General features: G+C 45.9%; 1 protein-coding gene across 2 annotated transcripts in view; it reads right to left on the bottom strand.

The window, feature by feature from the left end:
• The window catches only part of RYR2 (ryanodine receptor 2), a 193,065-nt gene that overhangs the window by 56,532 nt on the left and 112,222 nt on the right, over positions 1 to 24,311 (bottom strand). For both annotated transcript variants that reach the window (XM_070401320.1, XM_070401321.1), the window contains exons 53-64: positions 22,851 to 22,929; positions 22,254 to 22,343; positions 21,135 to 21,272; positions 18,655 to 18,732; positions 17,745 to 17,820; positions 17,233 to 17,356; positions 16,661 to 16,776; positions 15,689 to 15,753; positions 13,778 to 13,899; positions 9,512 to 9,561; positions 2,752 to 2,812; positions 1,304 to 1,542 (exon numbers count right to left, since the gene is read on the bottom strand). In XM_070401320.1, the coding sequence (XP_070257421.1) occupies positions 1,304 to 1,542; positions 2,752 to 2,812; positions 9,512 to 9,561; positions 13,778 to 13,899; positions 15,689 to 15,753; positions 16,661 to 16,776; positions 17,233 to 17,356; positions 17,745 to 17,820; positions 18,655 to 18,732; positions 21,135 to 21,272; positions 22,254 to 22,343; positions 22,851 to 22,929 (1,238 nt within the window). The remainder of the gene's footprint in view (positions 1 to 1,303; positions 1,543 to 2,751; positions 2,813 to 9,511; positions 9,562 to 13,777; positions 13,900 to 15,688; positions 15,754 to 16,660; positions 16,777 to 17,232; positions 17,357 to 17,744; positions 17,821 to 18,654; positions 18,733 to 21,134; positions 21,273 to 22,253; positions 22,344 to 22,850; positions 22,930 to 24,311) is intronic.

Below are 24,311 nucleotides of genomic sequence, written 5' to 3'. Positions count from 1 at the left end.
TGGAGGGCAGGTAGGTGTTTGACTCCTGTTCCCAAGGTGTACTCGTATGAAGGTGGCACCTTTCATTTTAGGTCTCGATGAACCAGCCTGAGAATGGTAGGGGATGGAGTGTGCTAACTATTTCTGACACAACCTGGCGTGTGCAGTATAAGTCAGTCACTTTGGTGGTTTCTGCAGCTAGAGAATCAAACAAAACCTGGCAGATGACCCCTGACCCAATAAGATGTCCATTGGCAAGGAAATCTAAGAACCTTGAATTTCCAATTCTAACTTGGCTACTGTTTCCTGCAGGAAACACGACATCAATGGAGAAACCACCGTGTCCTCCAGACGTTTCCATGGCCACACTGCACAGCAAGCAGTGCTCCTGCTGCTTCCAGCAAACCCCGCAGCCAGTGTCCTTGTCGTCACCCAGCTCTGCAGTGGGTTTCGCGCAGAGCTGCCTGCCCCTGGGACCTACACACTGCGTCTCAGCAGCTGGGTCTGAGACCGCACGGCAAGGACTCGCACCTTCTCTCGTGTCCATGTCAGCACAAGGGCAGGACACTGGGGCCGGTCATGCGTTATTTTTTCCCACATAACCTTGGGCATTCTGTGGATATATATTTTTTTAAATATATTTTTATTGATTTCAGAGAGGAAAGAAGAGGGAGAGATAGAAACATCAATGATGAGAGAGAATCGTTGATTAGCTGACTCTGCACGCCCCCTACTGGGGATTGAGCCCACAAGCTGGGCATGTGCCCTGACCAGGAATCGAAACGTGACTTCCTGGTTCATAAATTGATGCTCAACCACTGAGCCATGCTGGCCGGGCCTGTGGATATTTTTAATAATTACAGAATTCCAGCCAACAACAGCCGGTCAAATCCCCAAAGAAAATAGACTGAAACCTATTAACAGCAGCTGTGTGGGTCACCCAAGGTGACAGGTTATTTGGACATAGACTGGTCTCAGCAGCCTTCAGTTTGCTGGTCATGCAGCCATGGAAAGGGTCTGCATCGACTCAGAAACAAGTGGGAACATTTCACATGTGTGTCCCGTGGTCAGACCACGTTAGCAAGTGCCATGGGAAGAGACAACACGGAACAGTGACTTTGGAATTTGCACTTGGACCGTGGGAGACTGTCATGCCATTCGGCGGTCTACCTCTGCAAGAATGGTTTCTGTCACTCACACTCAACCTAGAATGTTCTGCAACACAAGCAGGTCAATGTTCACGCAGCGTTGGAGGGCCCCAGATGCGGCTTCCGTAGCTGCCTGTGCCGCCTAGAAATGAGGCTCTAGGTGCAGGTCTACGTACGGATCAGGTCCTCCCCGAACTGGTGCTGGCCGATGTGCTCGAACAGGGAGGACAGCACAGGCAGCAGCGCCACCGTCGTGTAGTTGATGATCTGCGTGACACCCCGCGGCTGGCTGCGGGTGTGCGTGAACTGGCCCTCCTTCAGGTTCTCCAGGGTCCTGTCCAGATCCTCCGCTGCGCTGTCCAGAAACGCACTGAGTGCGCCCTTCACACTCTCCAGGCCGGTCTTCATGACGGTCCTGCGGGGGGACAGAGGGCAGGCGTGAAGGGAGCATTGAGCAAGAACACACTCTGCTTTCTCACAGCACACGCTCAGGCGTCAGCCTTTTACATCCACTCAAACACTTCCACACACTTGGAGTGTTAGCCACATTGCTCGGTAATTCACCACTGATCCTAAATTCCTTCATGGTCAACTCCAAGAGAACCTCAGAGCAGAGGGCAGGGCGAATGCCTAGTTTTCCACCTGCATTAGCAGGTCTCAAATTCCGAGAGTGTTTATTCTAAAACTAAGCAAACACAGCTGCGGGGCCAGTTCAGTTCATCCCAAATCCAACCGAAGGAGAATGTTTCCGGAGCAATGGCTGTGAAAGAAACATTCGATGGTAACTCCACCAAGTCGTCAAGTGACACGGGAGTTCGGTGCTTTGAGGGGAGATGCAGAGTGATATACCAGCCTCTCCTCATACGCAGAAGGAGACTCCTGGGCCACCACTGCTTTGCTAGTAAGAATGAAGGTGCATAATGTAAGAATGAAGGTGCACAAGGGCATCTCCTTTTGCTGTTTATTATACAAAACACCTCAAAGTTTTAAACACAAACCTGGATTATCCAAGGAATCATGGAATACTCTCTGTAAGAGATCTTCAGAAACTTTCATTTGGATTTGTCCTGGGTAATAAATGAATTTAATGTGTGGCTGAAGGCTGAGTCGGTCATGCTACATGGGTTGACTCTGTGTTCAGACCACATGCTAGGTTGCAGGTCATGTCGATGGCAGGCAGAGGAGAAGGGGCACAGACCGGGGCTGGCTGACCACCACTCACTGGGCAGTCTTAGGCTTCACTCTACATCTGTAACCTGAGAGTAAACCCTCATGTTTCCGATAAAGTAAATGTTATCGCACACGTGAGCCGGGCACGGTGCCTCGACACCCACATGACCTCCAGAGCTATCACTGCCACTTTTCCCTCACAGGACACATTCCCAGCTCAGCCCTAGTTACACGCCAAGATGCTGCAGAAATTACTAAAATTTAACGATTTACATATGATCGTGAAAATAACAAAAAGCCATTGTATTAGTAATTTACCAAGGATTCTTCTTTTCACCTACACCGAAATCTTTAGTACTATCCCAAAGAATATAATGAAGGCAAGTAGCCCATTTTAATATTCTCCAATGTCATTACAACACTCGCTGATTTAGATAGAAATGGACCCGTGTACCTTGCATCCAGAGTCTGACCCAAAATGTGAAGACAGTTGACAATGGATGCTGCATCGTTTCCTAAAGAAGAAGAAGAAAAAAGGTGTATGAATTGCCCTGAGAATCTGCCAGCTTTCTTCTTTTCTATTCATAGTTGTGCTTCAAAAATTAATCCACAGCACAACTCAATGTAATAGCTCAAACAGATCTCTGACAATCGAGTTTCACATGCAGTTTCCTGCTACGGTGGTTATGCGGATGTCAGGAGGGAAGCGGAGAAGCGGGCCTCGGCGAGGAGCTGATGCACTCAGAAGCAGTGGAAGCGCTGCCCAGGCTGGGGGTCTACTGAGTTCTCCACGGACATCCCTCCACAACCAGCTCGCCTCCTCGTTAAATCACATTGCGTGGCAACTGTGAAGTCAGCTCACAGCCTTTATGGGATGAGGTGGCTGAAAGTCTAATAAATGTAATTCCAGTTTGATTACCCAGTGTCTCTGCCTTCTGATTGCATTCACCTGGATTCAGAGCAGCTCACCTGCCTGAGTGCTGTTGGTCTTTGGTGAAAGAGGAGCACCATGCTATCATGTAAAAAAGCATCAGAAGCTGAGAAAGTTAAATCCTACTCCCATGAGACACCTAAAATGGGGCTGACTGTTCTTGAAAGATGTAATCCCCTCATTTTGATTGGCAGAAATGTGAATTAGACAACCACTACCTATATATTACTTTGTGATAATAAGAAAAGCAAGTCCAAAGTTACAGTGATTTGACTGCTCACAAGATAGTCTGATGTTATGATATCTTTATTCTATATTCTATATATAATGTGTGTGCACACTTTTTTTTTCCTCACTGTATAACATATCGTCATTTCTTGGATCCTGGGGTTAACAACTCCAGTCTGATTTTAAGTTTTTATGACATTTGAGTATGTTATAGTCTTTATACAAAAAAGTGTCCTAAAACGAATGAATTAAATATACATGGAAACTAATACTTGCTTTAGAATGGCAGCGAGCCAGTTCAGTGACATGATACAAACAAAAAAAAATAAGGCACTCATTACGGAGCCTCTGAGTACTTTCAGAAAGGTCCCGTTCATCTTGTGCTTGGTGCCTCAGGATTCCTGATGGTAATGAAAACAAAATGAGCAGAAGGGCAGGATTTGTTACGTCCCTGTCTATTGGCTGGTGGCAGTCTTAGGGCTTGTGCTGTAGTCCCTGAAAGTGTTATTCATTTCATTATTCATTCACTCAATAAATACTGGTTACATACCAGACACTCTCAAACTTCAAGTAATAAGCAAAACAGCATTCTCAAGGTACTTGCATTTTAGTTGGGAGACAAATAACAAACAATTCATAAAAAATCAGCATGTAACATAATATCAGGCCACAGTAAAAATAGGTAGCAGGAGAGAGTAACAAGGGATTGGTTAGGAGGCTGACCCCAAGGAAGTGGGAAAAGAGCAGAGCTATTTGAAGGAACAATGAAGGAACAGACCGTGCATGCAGCTGGGAGAAGGGCCCAGGCAGAGGAAACTGCAGGTGCAAAGGCCCTGGGGCAGAGAATGAGGAAGTGAAGTGGCTGATGCGGGTAGATGGGGAAGGAGATGTGTGATGGAAGGAGAGGGAGCCAGGGGCAGTGCCCTACAACTGGAGCAAGAACTCTGGGCGTGTTTCTTAGGTGCAACAGAAAGATGGGTTGTGAACAGATTGGAATCTGACTGATATTTTAAAAGGATGAAATTCCAACATGCAAACCTCTGAAGGGCCGCGTGACATGAGCCAGGAAGCTCCTGCGGTGCCGCCAAGGAGTTGGGGGTGAATTTGATCAGCATATCAGCAGGGAAGACATTAGGAACATATTTTTAAGTTTTTTCTTATGGGTTAAATGGGACATTTATCAGCTGTTTTTCTTTTCTTTTATTTCCATTTCTCCCTATCTTTCCTACCTGCCCCCGTCCCCTTTTTCTCTTTGGTTTTCTTTTGTCTTCAGCCTGTTCAGCAAACTCGGAGTTCTTGTCAGGCATAGGACCTCACTGTTTGGTAAGGAGACCCCCTGGACAAGCACCCGCACGCCCTCACGGGGCGGTTCCCAAGCAGGGGGCGGTTTCTGAGGATGCCGACTTGGGGTCAGACTTCCTGCAGGCTGCGGATACAGCAATAAACCCTCAAAGAGCTGAGCGGTTTGGGCCAGAATGAGATGTTAACCCAGGGACATCACCAGAGAAGAGGAGCAGGTGCAGGAGCCGTGAGCATCACAGGCAGGAGAGGCCTCGGGAGGTGGGGAAGGTGGCCTGAGAGAGGAGTGTCTGGCTGGAACTCTGAAGGATGGACAGCTGCCTCCATGGCGGGGATGAGGGATCGGCAAGTGAATGGACTGTAGGGGACCCTGTGCCAGTCGGCAATGACAGTACGTGCCGGGACCTGGGCAGAAAGGGAATCCACACGGTCAGGGAGCAGAGAGAGGCCCCTGAGGCTGAAGCACAGGGAGCCGCAACTTGCTCAGGGATGCGAATGGAGGCCACAGGAGCCGGACTAGGAACCAGGCACGTGGCCGGATGAAGAATTCTGGTCTTTATTCTAAAGAAATGGGAAGCCACTGGGTGAGTAGGCGTGCACATGAGGCTGTGTTCTGGGAAGACCGGATGGTCTGCGGGGATTCAGAGAACAGTGCTCCCTGGCGGCAGGAGAAACACGACACGCCTGCAGGTGGCCTGGGGAACTGGCACCTAAGAAATCATTTCTGTCCCCACCTGCTGGAGAACGCCCTGCACACACGGACGTACAGTGCTTTGCTGAGTGACGTCAGGAAGGCATTGGGTTTATTTTCATAAGGAAAAGTGAAGCCTTAAGAAGTGCCGCTGTGCCCCGTGCCACCATCACTGCCCTCAAACCCTAACCCCGCCTCCACTAAAGCCGCTGAAAGGCTGCCCTGGGCTGGAATGCGAGGGGTTTGTCTTCTCTAACTGCCTGGAAATCAGGGATGAGAGTTCCTGAGCAGCAGTGGGGAGGTGGGGTGGGGTGGGGGGGGATTAAAGGCACTCGCACCTCAGTCAGCAATGGGTCATCAGTATGAACTTATAACCACTAGCAAGCATTCCAGAGTCCAACAGCCAAGCATATATGTACACAAGATGCTGCTTTTTCATTATTTTCCCCATAAACCGTTTTAATGGATACACAAGAACTACTGTTCTGTGGGGAATGAGGCCTGTCCCCCTTGTTAAAACCTTACCTTTTTTTTTAATATAAAAAGAATGGCATGAAAACACTAATGTCTTTAATTCTTAGAGAGTGTGCTTCAAAAGATAGGAAATATTTGAATTAAAGATAAACTGTATTAAATCCAAGTTTTAGGCTTCCTCACTCTATAGATTAGAGATATCTCTCGCCCTGCCCAGTGTGGCTCTGCTGGTTTGATTCCCCATCAGGGCACACGCCCGGGGTGCGGGCTCCATCCCCAGTGGGGGGCGTGCAGGAGGCAGCAGAACAATGATTCTCTTGCATCATTGATGTTTCTCTCTTTCCCCTTCCTCTCTCTAAAATGCAATAAAAAAAATTTTTTTTTAAAGAAAAGCATCTCAAACCCAGGAGAGACTTGTAGATGTAACTACCATTTGGCATTCAACTTGGATAAATATTCCATTACTTATCAAACTAGCTCACCACAGGCACTGCCACTAGCTCACCACGAGCGCCAGCAACAGACAAGAGTCTGGTCCCCTGGTTTTTTTTAAAGCTCCCCTTGGTCTCAATTGCACTTTTCTCACTCATTTCATGAGTTAGGAACATGGCTCTCTCTACACTTCACCTCTGCCCAAAGACAAAGCCAGAGAATTATTTGCCAACTTTCCGTCCTGCCTGGAACCTCTTCCAGGTGAAAGCTGTGCGGTTACAGCTCACCTGGCACTTGAACACTCATCACCCAACACTGGACTGATACCTGCCAGAGCTCTAAGATTAGGCTACTTATTTTAGTCTGGTTCAAAAATAAAAGCCGAAGTTCAGAGACAGCAAGTCCTTGTCCAGACCAGTCCGCTGGCTTAGTTACACACATAGGACTTGCACCTGGGTTTTCTGGCTCAAAGCCCACACCGTTCTCTCCAGGACACCATGAGTGTCTGCGCCAGGTTATAGCTGCGTCGTCTGAAGGTTACGTGTCTAATGGAGGTGGGTAGGGCGGGGAGGACATCTGTAATAATGTCAACAATAAAAATAAAGTTAAACCAAGAGGGCACCTGCAGGTGCTTCGGCATGGAGTTATCGGCTGCAGGACTCAGGGGAGTGTGTGAGGAACTCGAAGCTACGCCAGCAGTTCCCCGACAGCTTCCATAAGGCACCCTAGTTACACATGCTCTGCGAGTGTGAGGGAGTGGGCTCCCGAGTGTGAGGGTTGATAATGCGGTGTCAAAAAACAACAACAGAAAAGCTTTCAGTAGCTATTAAAGAAATAAACACAGATTAAAAATAAAGTTTACATGTTATGCCCTGACCGGTTTGGCTCAGCGTCAGCCTGTGGATGCAAGGGTCCCAGATTCGATTCCGGTCAAGGGCATGTACCTTGGCTGCAGGCACATCCCCAGTGGGGGGTGTGCAGGAGGCAGCTGATCGATGTTTCTCTCTCATCGATGTGTCTAACTCTCTATCCTCCTCCCTTCCTCTCTGTAAAAAATCAATAAAATATATATTTTTTAAAAAGTTTACATGTCTTAGCCTTAAAGATTCTAATAACTGGACCTGTCTGTATTGTAGTATGTTTGGCCTCTTGGAGTTTGTGTTATTTTACAGGAAAATGCCAAAGCAAATTTGACACAATAACAGATATCAAAATAATATAAAGAATTCACAAAAATATGGTGTTGAAGAACAGTTACATAGTAGCTCTCCAAAAAGTTCCTGTTAAAAACTTTTTAAAAATGGGTACAGACACAGGTGACACTTCACAAGCTATGGCACCAGGCTGTCCTGAACACTTGTGTACTTTGCTGCCTGTGTAGAATACCTCAGAAATTAACAAAAGGAAATTATAGAGAGAGATAACCCAGGAAACCAAGCGTTTCCTATAGGTAATAAATTAGAAGCAGTATTATGCTCATTCATAAGAATGCAAAAAAGTGCAGCTGAGCCCTGGCCGAGTGGCTCAGTTGGTTGGAGCGTCATCCATACACCGAAAGGTTGCAGGTTTGATTCATGGTCAGGGCACATAACCAGGTTGCCGGTTTGATCCCAGGTTGGGGTGAGTACCGGAGGCAACCAATTGATGTTTCTCTCTCATCTCATCTCATCTCTCTCTCTCTCTCTCTCTCTCTCTCAACATACCCTTGGGTTAGGATTAACAAAAACAGTGCAGCTAGAAACCTTGTCCTTATCAAGCTCTATATGAGGTCACACTCCCTAAAGACAAACGGAAGATGCTGGAATCCACTGTTATTGTGAGAAGGTGAAGGAGTACGTGAACATTCTGCATGAAATGTTTCTCGGCTGAAGAGAAGTCCCACCAAAGTTAGTCTCCCGGGAATTATGCAGAAGATAATGTCCACCCTGCCCTGGTGGCTCACCGGTTAGAGTGTCATCCCCGGTTTGATCCCTGGTCAGAGCACATACAAGAATCAACCACTGAATGCATACATACTAGTAAGTGGGACAACACATCAGTGTTTCTCTCTTTCTCTTCCCTTCCTCTCTCTCTCTATAATCAATTTTTTTAAAAAGATGATTTCCACATTAATTTTGGATAACTGAAACATTAATGCAAAAATTCAGGCAATCTATATGAAATATAACTTATAATAACTAAATTTAAGAACACCAAATATTGGATGCAATTATAATAGAAACCAAATATGTCAAGTAATTATATTTAGAAACTATAATTTCTCAAAAAATTTAATGTTTAGAACTTACAAGTTATTTGTGTGTATTTATGTATGTACACACACATATATATATACCTATTCCTCAGTTATTCACTGTGCCCTTGATAGAACCCTTAGTTTTCCCTGTAAATGGAGTTAAGCTGATAGCACCTTTTTCAGGGCACTGAATGTCTTGTTACTGAGGTCACCCTAACTCTGCCTTGAGAGCTCACATATGGAGCTCGCGTGTACTTGGCCAGCTGACCACAGCAGATGGAGGGAAGGTCCCACTCAGCTCGCCAGCCGCGCGGAGTCCCCTCAGCGAGGACACGGGGGAGGGAGTGGCCGCCCTGCACACGGTGGAGGCAGGTGCCAGAGTGTGGACTTCAGCTCAGTGAACTCAGAAACCAACAGAAACTGACTATGGGCTGAGTGGTTCTAGAAAAGTCACTTTGGCTAAGTGAATCCTTGGCCTCGCTGTCTACTCTGAGGCTCCATGTCTGAAATGCAGTCGGCATGCACATGGGTAGTCCAGAGCGTTAAACGTAAGTGCAGGGAAAATTTTTTCACCTATAACAGCTCATTACTGAATCGATCCGAGATCAGCAAACACGCATTCAAGGTCCCTGTTAAGCTGCTCCCTCTGATAGAAACATGGCACGCACTGCCGTCCCCAGTCCCTTGCTCGGTAATGGTACAACCTTTGGGTTTTCACGTGAACAGTGGACGAGTATAAAAAGCCGGTCTCCCATTTCACCACAGGGCAGGCTCCTGAGGAAGGACCTGCAGGCCCGGGGCCAGGCCCAGGACGAGCACATGCAGCCATGCCCACGTGCGCGCATGCAACACCGCACACCACACAGTGCTGACGCGAAGGACCCAGTGAGGCCATGCGGGTGCTTGTCCAGGGGTCTCCTTACCAAACAGTGAGATCCTATGCCTGACAAGAACTCCGAGTTTGCAGAACAGGCTGAAGACAAAAGAAAACCAAAGAGAAAGGGGGAGAGGGGGGAGGTAGAAGAGACAGGGAGAAATGAAAATAAAATGAAAAAAAAAAAGAAGAAAAAAGAAAAAATAAACAGCTGATCTATGAGCCAGAAAAAGCAACATGATGTCACGCAGAAAGTACTGATTCTCCAAGCAGAATATGGAGAAAAGGTATTAAAGAAAGTTTCTGAGTGCATATCTTTAACAAACATGGTTAAAAAAGCACATATTATAAGAAAAAAAAAATCGAAAGCAAAGCTAATTAATATAAAAGCAATCTATATGAAACCCGCAAAAATATAACTAAAGAAAAACCACAAGGAAAAGATTTATCTGTCCAAATGTACTATTAAATTCTAGAATTGGTGGTTGTACATTATTTAACAACAGAAATGTGGTGCTTTGGGCATAAAACGTTACGTTAAGTTTGAGTGTGTTTCATCGCTTGGACTTTGCCTCTCCCCAACCTTGAGCCCTTACACATAACACTCCCGTCCCTCCCAACCAGGCATTTCCCAAAGGCCGTTCCTGAATTCTGTCTGCATCTGTCTTCCCAGGTAACGGACGTTGCCCTCACATCCACCTCTGCACTCTGCGGTGACACAGTCCTGACGCTGTCACCTTGGACAGGGATGTGACGGCACCACCCACATCCAGCCCGACTTCCCAAGCACAGTCAGCGCTGGTCCTGCCTACCCTCCTCCCGGCACAGCTCTCCCAGGACCAGCGTGGCAGCATGGGGCACCGACTCCGCCAGGGAATCAACAGGGCAACTAGCTGCTCGTGACAGGCTGGCAGAAAGGCCGAGAAAATCACCCCTGTGATGCTGACCTCCCCTAAGAGAGTGTGGCCTCGTATCTCACTGCAGTTACAAAGTGGACTCATTTATAAGTGAAAGTCATCACACGGGGGGGAGTCCCTCCAGTGCTGGAAGTTCTAAACAGCCATCTACTCGGGCAGACACCCGATTTCATGGCATCAGCTCCTGTGCTGTTATCTGGACAACAAAACAGAACAAGAGCAGCCTCTCCAGATGCCTCACCACAGAGCTCCACGTGAGGACTAACCGCACCCGGATCTGCCTCAGCTGAAGGGGAGCGACCACATCTCAGAACTGCACACATTCTGGATGTATCTCGCGATACCGTTTACCTCTCACTAGGGGGTGCTCTCTGGTGTCCTGGGGAAGCTTCCTGAGATGATGCTGAATTTGCAGCGCAAGGGCTGTGTTTTTCCTGAGTAAGCCAGACCTGGGATACTTTGCTGTGATGTTAAACAGAACTGCTCTGTATCCCATGCCGTTAGGTGACACTTAAGTCTGAGACCCCGTCAGAGAAAAGTGACCTCTTCCATCAGCTGCTCCTAACAGTACCTGATGTGCCCCCTGTGAGAATCAGCGACATATAGAAAGCTGGGCACTCCTGTGCTGTCACTGTCAGGGTGTACATTTGTTTGTTATGAGCTCTGGCCTACCCTTTCTCTAAAAATCCTATATAATAAAAGGCTAATATGCAAATCAACCGAACAGCAGAACAACCAGTCGCTACGACGCACACTGACCACCAGGGGGCAGACACTCAACGCAGGAGCTGCCGCTGGTAGTCAGTGCGCTCCCACAGGGGGAGCGCTGCTCAACTAAAAGCCAGGCTGACGGCTGGCAAGCGCAGCAGCAGTGGCGGGAGCCTCTCCTGCCTCTGAGGCAGCGCTAAGGATGTCCGACTGATGGAGCGGGCCTAAGCCATCAGTCAGACATCCCCCGAGGGCTCCTGGACTGTGAGAGGGTGCAGATTGGGCTGAAGGACCCCCCTGAGTGCACAAATTTCGTGCACTGGGCCTCTAGTATTTCCATAATACTTGGTCCTCTCTCTCCCCTCATGACTAACACTGGAGAATTTATGTGGGTTCTCCCTCAGCATCACTACTCACTCGCTGGCTCCAGCACCCCTTGCTGCCCTGCCACTGCTCCCCACTGAGCGCCCTAAGGGCCTCAGGACCGAACAACACACCGACCTTCTCCATCTCCATGTGGCCTCACTGGCTGTGGAACCTGTGACACTCGGATTCAAGCATTTCTCCACCAAACACATGTTTCCAACTTTGGCTGGATCTCCAGATGAACAAGCTGCTAATAGCCAATAAATACCAAACCAAACTTAACCTCTTCCTAAAACTGGCCTTTCTGAAACTCCTCCATGGTGCCCGTGACACAACAGTGTCGACTGCCCAGCCTGGCACCTCAGCACCGCGCCGGCCTGCCTCTCAACTTGCCTGGTTGGCTGTCTCTCTCACACCCAGCCCCTCTTCCCATTCACACAGTGCCCTCTACACCCCAGCACTTCATACGTGTCTCACCTCCATGCATCACCCTTATTACATGGTGAGCTCCACATGTCTGCGTCATTCAGCCGTACTTCTGAGTTCATTACAATTAAGGACTGTGTCCTTGCATATTCTGGGTTAGGACAGCACCATATCCAGGGCCAGGACAGCACCGAGTCTCAGGCAGGCATTCAAGAGTCTCTGCAGAAGGAGCCCGAGGGGCCCTGCACTGGCAGTGGCACTTGTGTTACGGGGCCTCCACCGCCTGCGTGGCCCAGCCCGCCCTTCCGCTCCCCTGCTCCTGCCAGAAGCACCGGGTGGTCATTCTCCCCTGGAAGAGGCTTCAGTGGCTTCTTAGTGCTGATCAATTAAGTGAAAACATTAATGAAAATTCAAAATATGGAAGCTGTCAATGACAACAGTTAATGCCAATGACAACATTCCACGGTGAATCCACATTCCCTGAACCTGCCCTGGTACCAGACGGTGAAGCTGCTCTGGCTCACTTGGTGAGGGTAGGTCAGCAAGGACGAGGACCCTGTGGTCCGTGAGCAGTTCTGGGAGTAAGACTGACAATGGCACGGAGGCAGCAGACAGAGCAGGCGAAGGGGAGAAGCGGCATGTGTACAAGTCTCTGTATTGTTCCTATGTCCTCTGATGGCTTTGTCTCCTGATTTATGTAACTGAGCAGCATCTGTATGACCGATGCCCTCGGGAACACACTGTGTGTGACAAAGGCTGACTGGGCCCAGGGAGGACAAGGACACTCTGCAGTGGCCCTGGGGGCACGGGTCAGTGGGAACTTGGCGCCCTGTGAGCACTCACTGTCCAGGGGACCTGGGCCCAGGAGCTGAGACAGGCCTGTGAGGTGAGTGGACGCCCCTTGGGAAGTATTCATTGTACATCAGATTTATCAACATTGCGGGTAGATTTTTATTTGACTGAGTTTGGGGACATTTTAATGCTATTGCAATCCTCTATCACACGACTGGCTACCTACTGGCTGGAAAATAGATAATGTATCTGAGTAAAGAGATGAGTTTAAAATTCCATTCAAGTCCCCATTCCCAATGTCACTAATGCAGAAGTCTAATTCTTCACTCGCTGCACCCAGTCCCATCTCCTCTATCCGACAGGCTGGCACGGAACTGCCATCAGCATATCATTAATGCCGAGCCCAAGGAAAGCCCGTGCCTGCTTCGTACGGGTGAGGCATGTCCAGGAAAGTGTTTCCGCTGTGGCTAGAGCCAAACCCTGCCCAGACAGCGCAGCCACGAGGAAAAGGCTCCCTCAGTCAAGCTTCTCATGTGCAAGTTCTGGGAGAATTCTGGGTCCACCCTGGAAACCCCAGGGCAACCACCAGTAAATCTATGATGAATACTTAGATTTAAACGAAAATGAGAAAGCGTTGCTACCATGCCAGCTAGAGCAGGGCAAGAGGAATGCTCGGAAAGACTGCACTGACTTTACTTTCTTCCAAGAGTTGACATTATTTTTTTCAATATTTAAAATTATAACTTTTGTAAATGGAATTTTGCCCTCCTAAAAAATTAAAGTTGGTAAAAATATGAGATCGGAAAGAATTTTAATAAATTGATGTTAAAAGCACCATCTTTCCAACCTCCTAATACAGGGGTGCTCTCCAGCCTCCACCTGTAAATTGTGTGTGTATTTTAGTCCTTCCATTCAGCAGCGAATACAGAAAACCTCACTGTCTAGATCACATGGATTAACCTGCAGAAACCGTCATCCCCGGGGTCTGAGAGCAGGTGGACAGCCGGGCAGAGGCACTGGACACAGCTGCTCAGGCCAGCGCTCCTTCCCCAGGGTGCACCCCACTCTGCCCCGCCCCCCAACAGTCTGCGTGCACAGCTGTTTACCTCGTCACCATTTCCTTCTCCTTGTTTGACGCATGTCCTCCAGAGCACAGTGGTCTGCTCGCTGCAGACAGGAAGTATAAACGATGGTTTTTGAAATACTGATCAATTAGAGGCAGGACAACCTGAAAGGAAGGAAAAGAAGACAGGTGTACACAGTGGAGTTTGGGGGTTGAGTGAGCGCTGAGGCTGGAGCAGGCAGACCATGTCCACATGCAACAGGTCCCAATCCCCGCAGCCGCACCAGCCCCCAGCCAGGGAGTGGCTCTCACCTCGCCCTGCTCCTGCCACACCCTCTGTCTGCAATGCTCCTCCCTCACCCAAGACAGTCCACTCCCTCCTGCAGGCCTCCTCTGGGCTCTTCGGCAGGACGCCCTTGCTCACTCCTCAACTGGACAAGGCCTCCCTATTCCCGGCTCTTGCAACACCCTCTGCAGTTTTACACTCTCTCTGTGATCTGGGATTAGTCTCTCTCCCGCAGAGTCTCTGGAGCACAGAGAACAAGAAACTCTTCTGAGTTTGTTCCCCCTCAGACCTTTTCTGGACCCTGTGACCACCACCTCGCAGGGTCATTTACCACGAAGCACCAATGCTGAGGGCTCTGCTGGGCATGTAACAACCAGCAGACCAATGTTTGTTGAACAAATAAATGAAAAAAGTAAGACGAAATGGCATTCCCAGCACTGAGACTCAAGTCTCTCTCACTACACTGTCCCCTACACGGTGGTCCAGAATATGTATACAGGATAGGAACATGGACGTCTGGTGATCTTCCTAGAAAGTTGAGACACTGCCCGAATTTAGTGATTGGCATGTAATAGGTGCTCAACAAATATGTGAATGAATGAGTCATAGGTTTAGTAGACATTAAGCCACACTAGGCACCTGCAAACAAAATCACTAGGGTGCTGAGGACACGGGCAATGCAATACAAGGATGTCTTTAAACAGGGTGCAGGCCATGAATTCAGCATCCCCACCCCTGACTACCCAGCGGATTGCGTCACAGTGAAAGAGGCGACTGGCAGTGTGCAGCTCAGAATAAACTTCGGATGCCTCATGCAGACCTTGAGCAGAAGAAAAGACCAGAGAAATCTCCCTGACAGTAAAAGGCACAAGTCTAAAAACGTAAGGCGGAGCCAAATGTAAGTCAATCGGAAGAATGTGCCATTTTGCAAACAATTTCTAATGCGAGTACTTTGAAAGGAAATTGGCAGACGTGATTAGGTCTTTGGGTCAATTGCAACATCCTGTCCACGGGAAAGTGTCCAGGGCATTCCGTGTCCGTGACAGAGACGTGCCAGGACAAGGTCTGACGCCTGACAGGCCAGGCACAGTGCACACAGAGGAAGACAATGAACTAACATGGAAACTTAACAAACTCTGCACCTCCCCCAGTGGCTAAAGTCATCAATGCTCTGGGCAAATAGCAGATTCTTGATAAATTGTGTTACATAGAATGAACACTCAGTATCTGACCAACAGGTGGTCTCTGAGCCTCAGTCTCCCCATCTGTAAGCCAGCAGACTAAGGCCCCACCATAAAGGTCCTATTGTGACTGTCCTTTTCATGTTCCCGGTTACAAATCAGCTGGTGTTTTTCATCTTTCTGAAAGAAATGCTCAACTAAAAACGTTCAATCATAACAACATTCCAATACTAAGAAAGGGGTATTTTCTTCTATGTTGTATGATAAAGCCGGGAAAGGAGAACTCTGAGAACTCAGGCAGGGAGGCAGAGCGAGCTGCGGGAGCCCATCACCCACACGGTGCATGCAGCTGTGGGTGCCACGATCTGTGGGCTTGAGAAGAAGTCATGCTTAAAGGCAGGTGCGTTCTGAAAAGAGGCGAAAAGCTAACGGTGTCCTCTGTAAGCAAACACACGGAAGCGAAAACAAGATGGACTGTATACTGTACTTTGGCAAAGAACTTGATTTCTTGCTCGTAAGGGAAGCGCTGTCCTTTGCCTCTGCTGCCGCCATCTGCAGACGGGAGAGAGTGTTCAGGAACATGGGCACGTCCAGCACTCCAATCCCCACCCGCACGCAGAGTTCCCAACACTGAGGAATGTGCTACCCCACTGAGTGGATGTGAAAAGCCAACCAGAAACACACAGGCTAACTTTGGCAGTGTAGTAAGAAATAAAAAGGAATTTAAACAAACAGCCAAATCAATTAAAAAGTGACTGAGCAGAGCCCAGCTACGTGTCTGTGAGCACAGGCACCCAGCGCAGCGCCAGGGGCTCAGTGGCCTGGAGAGAAGAATGGGAACAGAGCAAGGACAACTGCCCATCTCAGCAGCAGGTCCCACAGCTGGGCTGAGAGAGTGCCTCTAAGCGGAGCGACTTCCGTAAGCAAAGCAAAAACACCCAGGTCTCCCCAGAGCCCAGAAAATGATCTCGAGGTTCAGAATTGATTGACCAAAGGCATTTAGCTCAGAGTGGCCTTTTCCTCCCTCCTTCGAGCATGCAGAGGGGGCTTCGTGCACACGAAGGACCACCGTGACGTGCAGCACATGGTGCAGAGGGGGCAATTCAAAGTTGGATACGGGGTTTTAGTAAAATTCGTAGGCAGAGCCTCCATATTTTTAAGAATCAAACTAACTTGCCTGAAAAAGTTCTTTTGCAAACAGAAGTCAAAACCATCTGAGAGATACACTATCAAATCTTAGACACATTCAGGGTAGTTTTTAGAAACTTTAAACAATATTTTGTAATATCACAACAATGTTCTTCCCATGAATAAGTAAAAGAAAACAAAGGCGTTTGAAGACTTGCTAAGTTCATTTTTGCTGTCATTTTTGCATTAAATCTCTCCCACGCGTGTCACGCAAATGGCTGGGTCCATATAAGGGACTGTTGGCTGTCGGTGGCAGGACCGAGGTACCTACCAAACTCCAAGATATACTGATGGGCTTCGTCCACGTAGCGGATGAGCTGCTGAAGGAAGCTGTAGGCAAATCGCTTCTCAATCGTAGGCGCGTCCAACTCGAGGTCCGTGAACCCTCTAGAAGAGCGGAATGAAAATGGAAACCAACATCCACAAGACTATTAGGAGGTAAATAGTTAAGAAAATGTTATGTTACATATACTAATTTAGACGATTATTTAATATTCTGTAGCTAAAGGCAAAAGTGAGATTTAGTTTATAAGGACTATTTTGAATACTTTGATGTAAAACTGTAGCTAATAACTTTATTACTATGCAATAAACTTCATTACTGTGCTGCCTTTAGAAAAGCAGAGCGTCGTTTCTGCCTGGATAATGGATGGGGAGTAACAAGTTCTAAGGACTCTGGCAAACAGCGACGGGCACTGATGGTTCTGATATGTGCGTTTGAGGGCAGGAAATAGTAGCGCTGAGGTTAAACAGGTCGCTGACTTCATTCTTGGCCTTAATGAACCTGACAGGGATGTATAACTAGTCTTACAAGGGGACTGACTGGGGCATGTGGGCTTGTACCTGGACACAGCGTAGCCGTTGATCTGCAAGAACTTGAGGATGTCCTGTGCTTTCTCCCGGTCCTTGGCTTTCTCTTTGGCGGTCAGTGTATCATAAGGCACCAGCAGGGGGTGGTTCCCGCCTCCTAAGAGAATGTCCAGACAAGAACACAGAGTAGCAGCGGGAAGTCATCTGGAATGAGACACGCTGCCTATGTCACAGGGCCACAGCACAGAGCTCCTGTGCCCTCTCCTTGCACGAGGATAAAGGGCTCACGCGGGCTCTTCCCCCCAGCGCCGGAGTGTTCCAAGGAAGACGGCCATGGGCCTCGGGAGGCAATGACACCGTGAGCACCAGGCTTTCCTGACAGTAGTGCCCACAGCACCTGCAGCCACGGGAGGGAGGAGAGGCGGGGCTCCCTCCCAGCTGAACATCCCAATAATTTGAAGGTGTAATGGCTCATGTGCTAAAGCATCTATTTCACCCTGGCAGTGGGACTCTGAGTTTCAGTGAGGATTTTTTAAAAATATTACCTTTGGACTCCAGTTCCATTTTCTTCTTCTTTGCCCATATATTATGGTAGTTTTCAGCCATCATTTCTGCCATAGCCTTAAGTGAACAAAATATTTAGCAACTCAGTTATGTTGAATAAGTAGAAAAGGGTAACTTTGTTTTCCAATGTGTAATATGAAAACATGCTTTAAATTAATAAGTCAGAGTGTGTTGGTGATAAAGTACTTCCAGAAAATAACCAAACATAGCTGTCTTCCTTGGAGCCTGACTCCCAGAGGACGGGAATGATGGGAAATGACAGAAACAGTGGAGGAGATTTGAAGGGAATGGTCATTGTTAGTTTTAATGTTTAAAGACACGTGTTTGATTAATTCAATCATGGAACTTCAAATTAGCTATGAACTTCAACAACAAAAAAGTATTTACCACTTTTTCTTTTAATTTCCAAAGCTTCGGAAGATAACCTAAACCTTATTAAACACTGACAGCAAAGAACATCAGACAAGTAGTCTAGATTTTCATCTCAGGGCACATACATAAATTAATTGCTAAAATGTGTGGCGCACCAAAAAATGTATATTTTTTGCCAATTTGACAAAAATAGGTGTAAGTCTGATTCAGTCACACTAAGACATGGAAGCATAGAATAGACCAACTGAGGAATCTCAGAGGGAAGGGATAAGGGGGGACAGGAAGAGAACCAAAGAATGTATATGCACATGTGCATAGCCCATGGACACATACAATAGTGCAGGGAAGCCCTGGGGAGGGAGTGGGAAAGGGGTCAGTGGGGGGGGGAAAGAGGGTATCTGTAATACTTGCAACAATAAGATAAATAACACACACATACACACACACAAAACAAAACAAAAAAAAACAACAACAACCCACAAGATTTGCAGAATATTTTAAATAGTAGCCAATACTTACATGCAGGTCCCTGGACAGTGTGACATTGCTCATGTCAATGGCCCGGGGGCTGTACCCATGAGCAGCATCCACAGAAACCTAAACAATTTGTGTGAAAAGTAGTATCTCATTAAAACACCCTGCGGAGAGAGACTTGCAAGGTTCTACAGAAATATAAGGCAAACAGACTTCCAAACACACTTCCTCAGACAAAACTGGCAAGTATCTACACCAGGGGTGGGCAAACTTTTTGACTCGAGGGCCACAATGGGTTCTTAAACTGGACCGGAGGGCCGGAACAAAAGCATGGATGGAGTGTTTGTGTGAACTAATATAAATTCAAAGTAAACATCATTACATAAAAGGGTACGGTCTTTTTTTTTTTTTTAGTTTTATTCATTTCAAACGGGCCGGATCCGGCCCGCGGGCTGTAGTTGGCCCACAGCTGATCTACACAAACAGATCCCATAAACATATCTAGCAAATTAAATTATATTTGGGTGCCTGACAATTACTTGTGACTGCATACTAATCCCCGACATCTTCAGGGTTGCCAACTCCAAAAGCTAATAATCAGCATTCAATTGTGCAATGATTCTAAGATTCCAGAATGTTCCCTTAATCAAAGGATCTTTGTGTTCTTGAGTTTCTTACAAATTCTACTTGGCTGCAATGAACTTTACTCTTTCTCACATAACAATAATTAATCAAAGAGGTCAATATTTACAAATGTCTTTATGAGCTAAATGTTAAGATAAAATATAACCAGCTTTTTACTTTTAAAAGTATAACATATACAGGGTGTCCCCAAAAATGTAATCATACTTTGAATAATTATTAATTCCAATGGGTTAAACCTGAATAGCACGAAACATCAATTGAGCTATCAGCTGTTAAAGTGTGTATATATTTTTGGGGGACACTTCGTAGTATTCAATGATTTACAAAGATTTCCTATAACCAGAAAGTTTCCTTAATTTTTAAAGTTTGGCATTTATAAAATTAAACATATCTTCTTATCAACTGTAAAAAGGTTCCGCTGTCCTGTGCTCCGAACACATTTCTCCAATGGCATATTAGGTGACAGTGTGTCATGCCTATAAATCTAAAATTATACCTTAACAGATTTCACAGTATAGTTGTATGATTATATAAATACTAGAGGCCTGATGCATGAAATTCTTGCAAGGGGCTCAGCCCTCGCAGCCACAGCGGCAGCCCCAACTTCGTCTGGAAGGTTGTCCAGAAGGTTGTTCTGCTGTTCTGTCTAATTAGCATATTAGCTCTTTATTACATAGGATACATTAGACATACTTCATGATGTATGCATATTGTTATATTTCATATGTGTACTCTCTTGTTAGACATGGATAAACATGAAACAAAATGAAAGCTACAATAAAACGCATATCTAGGCTTGTGAAACCAAACGAAGGCTGTTGCAGGCCATCACTAACAAAGGGCTCCCGGCTGCATTCAATTCTCTGCACTCCTACTGCCTCATACTCAGGTTGTGCTCAGTATGTGTTAAAACACATGAAAACAAAATGTAGTTTGCAACATGTGCATACACCATGAAAAGGTAAAATATGCTTTTACAGTTTCCATTTATATGATACCTACTTAAGAAAACTTTAGGTAAAATATGCCCAAATCAGAACTTAATCTATTTAAAAATGTATTTCAAATACGTGTTTCACGTGCTTTTTTTCCAAAAACATCTCTATAAATGGCACTATAAACACAATAGTCTGTGTACCCAGATACAGTGGCCTGAGCAGCCTGGACAGGGACCACCACAGACTTAGCTTCAGGAAAACGAAAGGACCAGAGCTGAGAGTTGGTGTTTGGTCTGACCTTGAACCCAGGTTCTCCAGGTCTAGGCTGTGCCTCCTGGAGCAGCGGTCGCCAACGGGTAGTCTGTGAGGTCTGAAAGGGTGGTGACCGCTGTCCTGGAGCACTTAGCTGCACATCTAGCAGCTTGCTGAGGGGACGGGGCTTCCTGGATGTGCCATTAGTGACGAGCTCTGGGAACTCCAGCCCTGACTGCCTGGGTGCGCAGCGGACCTTTGCAAGTGGCAGGTGCTCAAGCTCCCCTGGATGGCACAGCCATGTGGGCTCGAGGTTGGGATCACTTCTGCCTGGCCTCCCGCTTCTCCCTAAGGACCAGCCTTCAGCTCTTACTGGAGAGGAGAAAGTTCTAGACAACCCACTTGCAGGTAGTGAACACACTACCGCTTTCATTGGTGCAACTTCAAGACCGTACCCCTGGGGACCCCTTCACAGCCTGGCCAGGTAAGGGCGGCCTGGCTAACCTCTCTAGCACTTTAACCAAGACGTCACGGAAAATTTTAAAAAGTAACAAATGTGTTTTTCCCTCTACACTTTACGTTAATCTTCAGAATTTTCAAATTATTTGTTTTGAAACTCCCAATAAGTAAATAAAAGATTCGAATTATCTTGCAACAGCATAAACCATGGCTTCTGTGCGGTGCTCTCACCTGGCTGGTCTGAGAGATGCGCCGGGTCCGGTGGTAGAGGGCCATGCTGTCCCCCTCCCGCGTGCGCTCAATTCTCCAGCCCCAAGCCAGCATCGTTTTCAAAGATTCTTTGATTGGCCAGCGATAGATTTCTTTTTCCTACAGACAAAAAGGAGGAGGAAATAAAAGGTGTGGGGGAATATTAAGAATCCAAATAAAAATAAAAATATTTAATGCTTTGCTCTATAATAGACTGACTTCATTTTTTTAAAAAAATGATTGAACCCGTGGACACGACAATGGCATGCGTGGTGAGAGCCTAGGGGGTCGGGGGAAAGGACGAGTGGGCTGGAAGAGGTTCATGGGGGAAAGGAGGACGGACCTATGTAATACTTTCAGCAACAAAGACTAAAAGAAAAAGAGTCAAGAAAGATGAAAAAAAACCCACGATTGACATGTTCATTCAAAAATAAAAAGGAAAGTAAAAATGAGAGTGTGAGCAGGCCCGGTCTGACAAATGCTAACGGGTCCCTGCTCATCTCAGCCCAGGGGCTGGTTTCCCTCCAAGACCCAGCTCCTGACATTTTAGACGGAACTGAAAGGAGAAACACAGTGAGCAAAGTGCAGATTAGATGACAGGCGCATGAAGGCTCTCCTCCCATCGTAATCAAGAGACCTAACTGTCCTCCCTAAGCCCCTTTGTCTCCATCACCTCCTCCACCAACTCACTACCTAGAAGAGCTAGAAACCCTTCCACCTCACTCTCAAGACGCTGATTACCCAAAGAAACTAAGTACATGAGAACTTACAAATAACAACACTAAGAGATGACTTCATTAAACCTCAGCAAGAAACTCTCAGGAATGAAAAGAATATTTTCTCAAGTTCTTAAAAATGCACGAGAGGAATAAAAATCAAAAAGGAACAGAAAAATATTAAGTAGAGAAGAAAATAACCAATTAAACAATGACAGAAAATGGGAATAGAGGGGGGAAAAACAAAAGATAAATGATACAAAAGAAACCTTGGAATAAAAGTTATAGATAGTATATATAAAGTAAAAAAGAGATTTTAATAGGAAATTACATAACAAAATTTTTTGAAAAAAAATGAAAACTATATAACCTCAAAATCCCTCACCTTTTCAGATAATAGTTTATATGGCTTCATTAATGGTTGAACTTTAGATGAGTCTGAATAAGTTTCTCCATAAATCCATCCATTGGCCAACTAAAAAAACAAACATCAAAATCGTTTTGCATGTATTAATTTTATAGAGTGTATGTGTGCAGGTGTTTAAGTGTGCGCATGATGAAATAAACCTAAAATGCACCAAGATAAGGATTAAGGTTTGAATTTTATCCAGCATAATTTAATATAAAAATTGCCATCCCAATCAACATTATGTTGAGGAATCCCTGGAACACCTCGACCAGGGCCAGGGAACCTGCAACCAAGGTACGTGCCCTTGACCAGAATGGAACCTAGGACCCTTCAGTCGGTGGGCCGGCGCTCTATCCACTGAGCCAAACTGGCCAGGGCTGAACACCAATATTCTTATTCATAAGTGTATCGTATGTGTATTAGTGGCAGAGCTAGCTAATATTATATTAGCAAGTCATTTAAATGTTCTTTCCTAATCTAGATAAAGCTCTCCCTCTAACGGAGAAAACTGTGTGGTCAGAACTAGGGGGCCCAGTGCCGCTCGGTGCCATTCAAGGAGGCCTCTGACCTTACCTTGTCCATGGACCACCTGTCGTGGGAGTGCTCAGCATATTTGTTAATGAAGTATTCCAGCTTCTCAGGAATCGTAATACTGTGGGAGAATCAGAGAGAAGGCTTAGTGCTCACATGATCGCAGGGACTCACATTAATAATTTACTCACAGCCCCTGAATGCTTAAATCCCATTCAATGCATAGCTGTTAAAAAATTTGTTTTAACAAGGTATTACTTTTCCATATGATAGGAACAATGTCATAAAAGAGAAGCAGAGAATGTTCTATATATTGATTCATACTTTATGATGAATATATTGATTCATACTTTATGATGTCTTAGCATGAGTTAAGTATAATATTTATGTATAATATTTACAAATAAAAGTAATTAAAATGTATTCAAAGATGTGGACATTAGACCATGCCAAATTTTTTTTAAAAACCTGAATCAAGATATGGTTAGATGTAACAAGCTTAAAGGCACACTTCTCTCCCATATTCATTTTTTGAAGTTATTCCTTTTTTACTTAAGTCTCTTCTGCAACAACTCTACATGGGTTGAAGACTGCTGAAATCTGACCGGTGACATTATTTAAGTGTACTAAATTTTAAATCAATTTCATACAACGAGTGATGTTCTAATGACTTTAATTATTAATGGTCTATCCTGTCCTAATTGTTACTAATATAGAATATAGGGAAACATAACACACACTTTAGGATTTTATAACATTTATTCTTGACTCCTTTTATGTTTAAATAAATATCTGATCACTTGAACAGATGTTGAGTGCATGCAACTGATGGACTCGTGAAGATAAAATATATCTATGAATGAAAAATTAAGTATATGTATAATCTCATTCTTTAGCGAATATGACTTATTAATGAAATTAATGTTGAAATAGAATTCTAACTACAACCTGGTGTAATGAGATGGTGACTGTTCTTTCCCAGCTGTTATCAGTCAGTGATTGAATTATGGGATACACACGTACTTCGAAAAAATATATATAAAAGTCACAGAGACAGAAATTATTGAGATTACTGTTTATACTCAATCCGTTTCAAAGTCCCCAAAGAGCAAGCCTAGGTAAATTAATACATATGCCCAACATTTATTAATTAATTTGATTTAATTAATCAAAACTATGACATTGTTCTGATGTTATTTTAAAACCCTGGATTCTGCTGTATGCTAGCAAACCAGAACCTTACCAAGAAGGAATGTGAACAGGTGGTTTGCTTTACTTACTTTGGAAGAAGGACGAGGGTCAGTCACATAAGCCCAATACTGGGTGGAGTCTTTTCTCACAGGACTGTCATCAAGTACCAGACACGCACATTTCAGGTGCATTGAGCTGCCCGCACACACTGGGGCCGAAGTGACCCAGGAAGGGGAGTGACCAGCTCGGGGCTGCCCAGAAGGTGGAAAGTTAAACTCCAAAGCAAGTTCACAGGGCAGGAGAGTGACTATC

The sequence above is a fragment of the Myotis yumanensis genome, unplaced genomic scaffold, assembly GCF_028538775.1.
Source record: "Myotis yumanensis isolate MYYU_CA2020_CCGP unplaced genomic scaffold, mMyoYum1.0.hap1 SCAF_22, whole genome shotgun sequence".
Taxonomy (NCBI): Eukaryota; Metazoa; Chordata; class Mammalia; order Chiroptera; family Vespertilionidae; genus Myotis; species Myotis yumanensis.
Note: the sequence above shows the minus strand (reverse complement) of the source record. Positions and strands in the feature narration are given on the sequence as shown.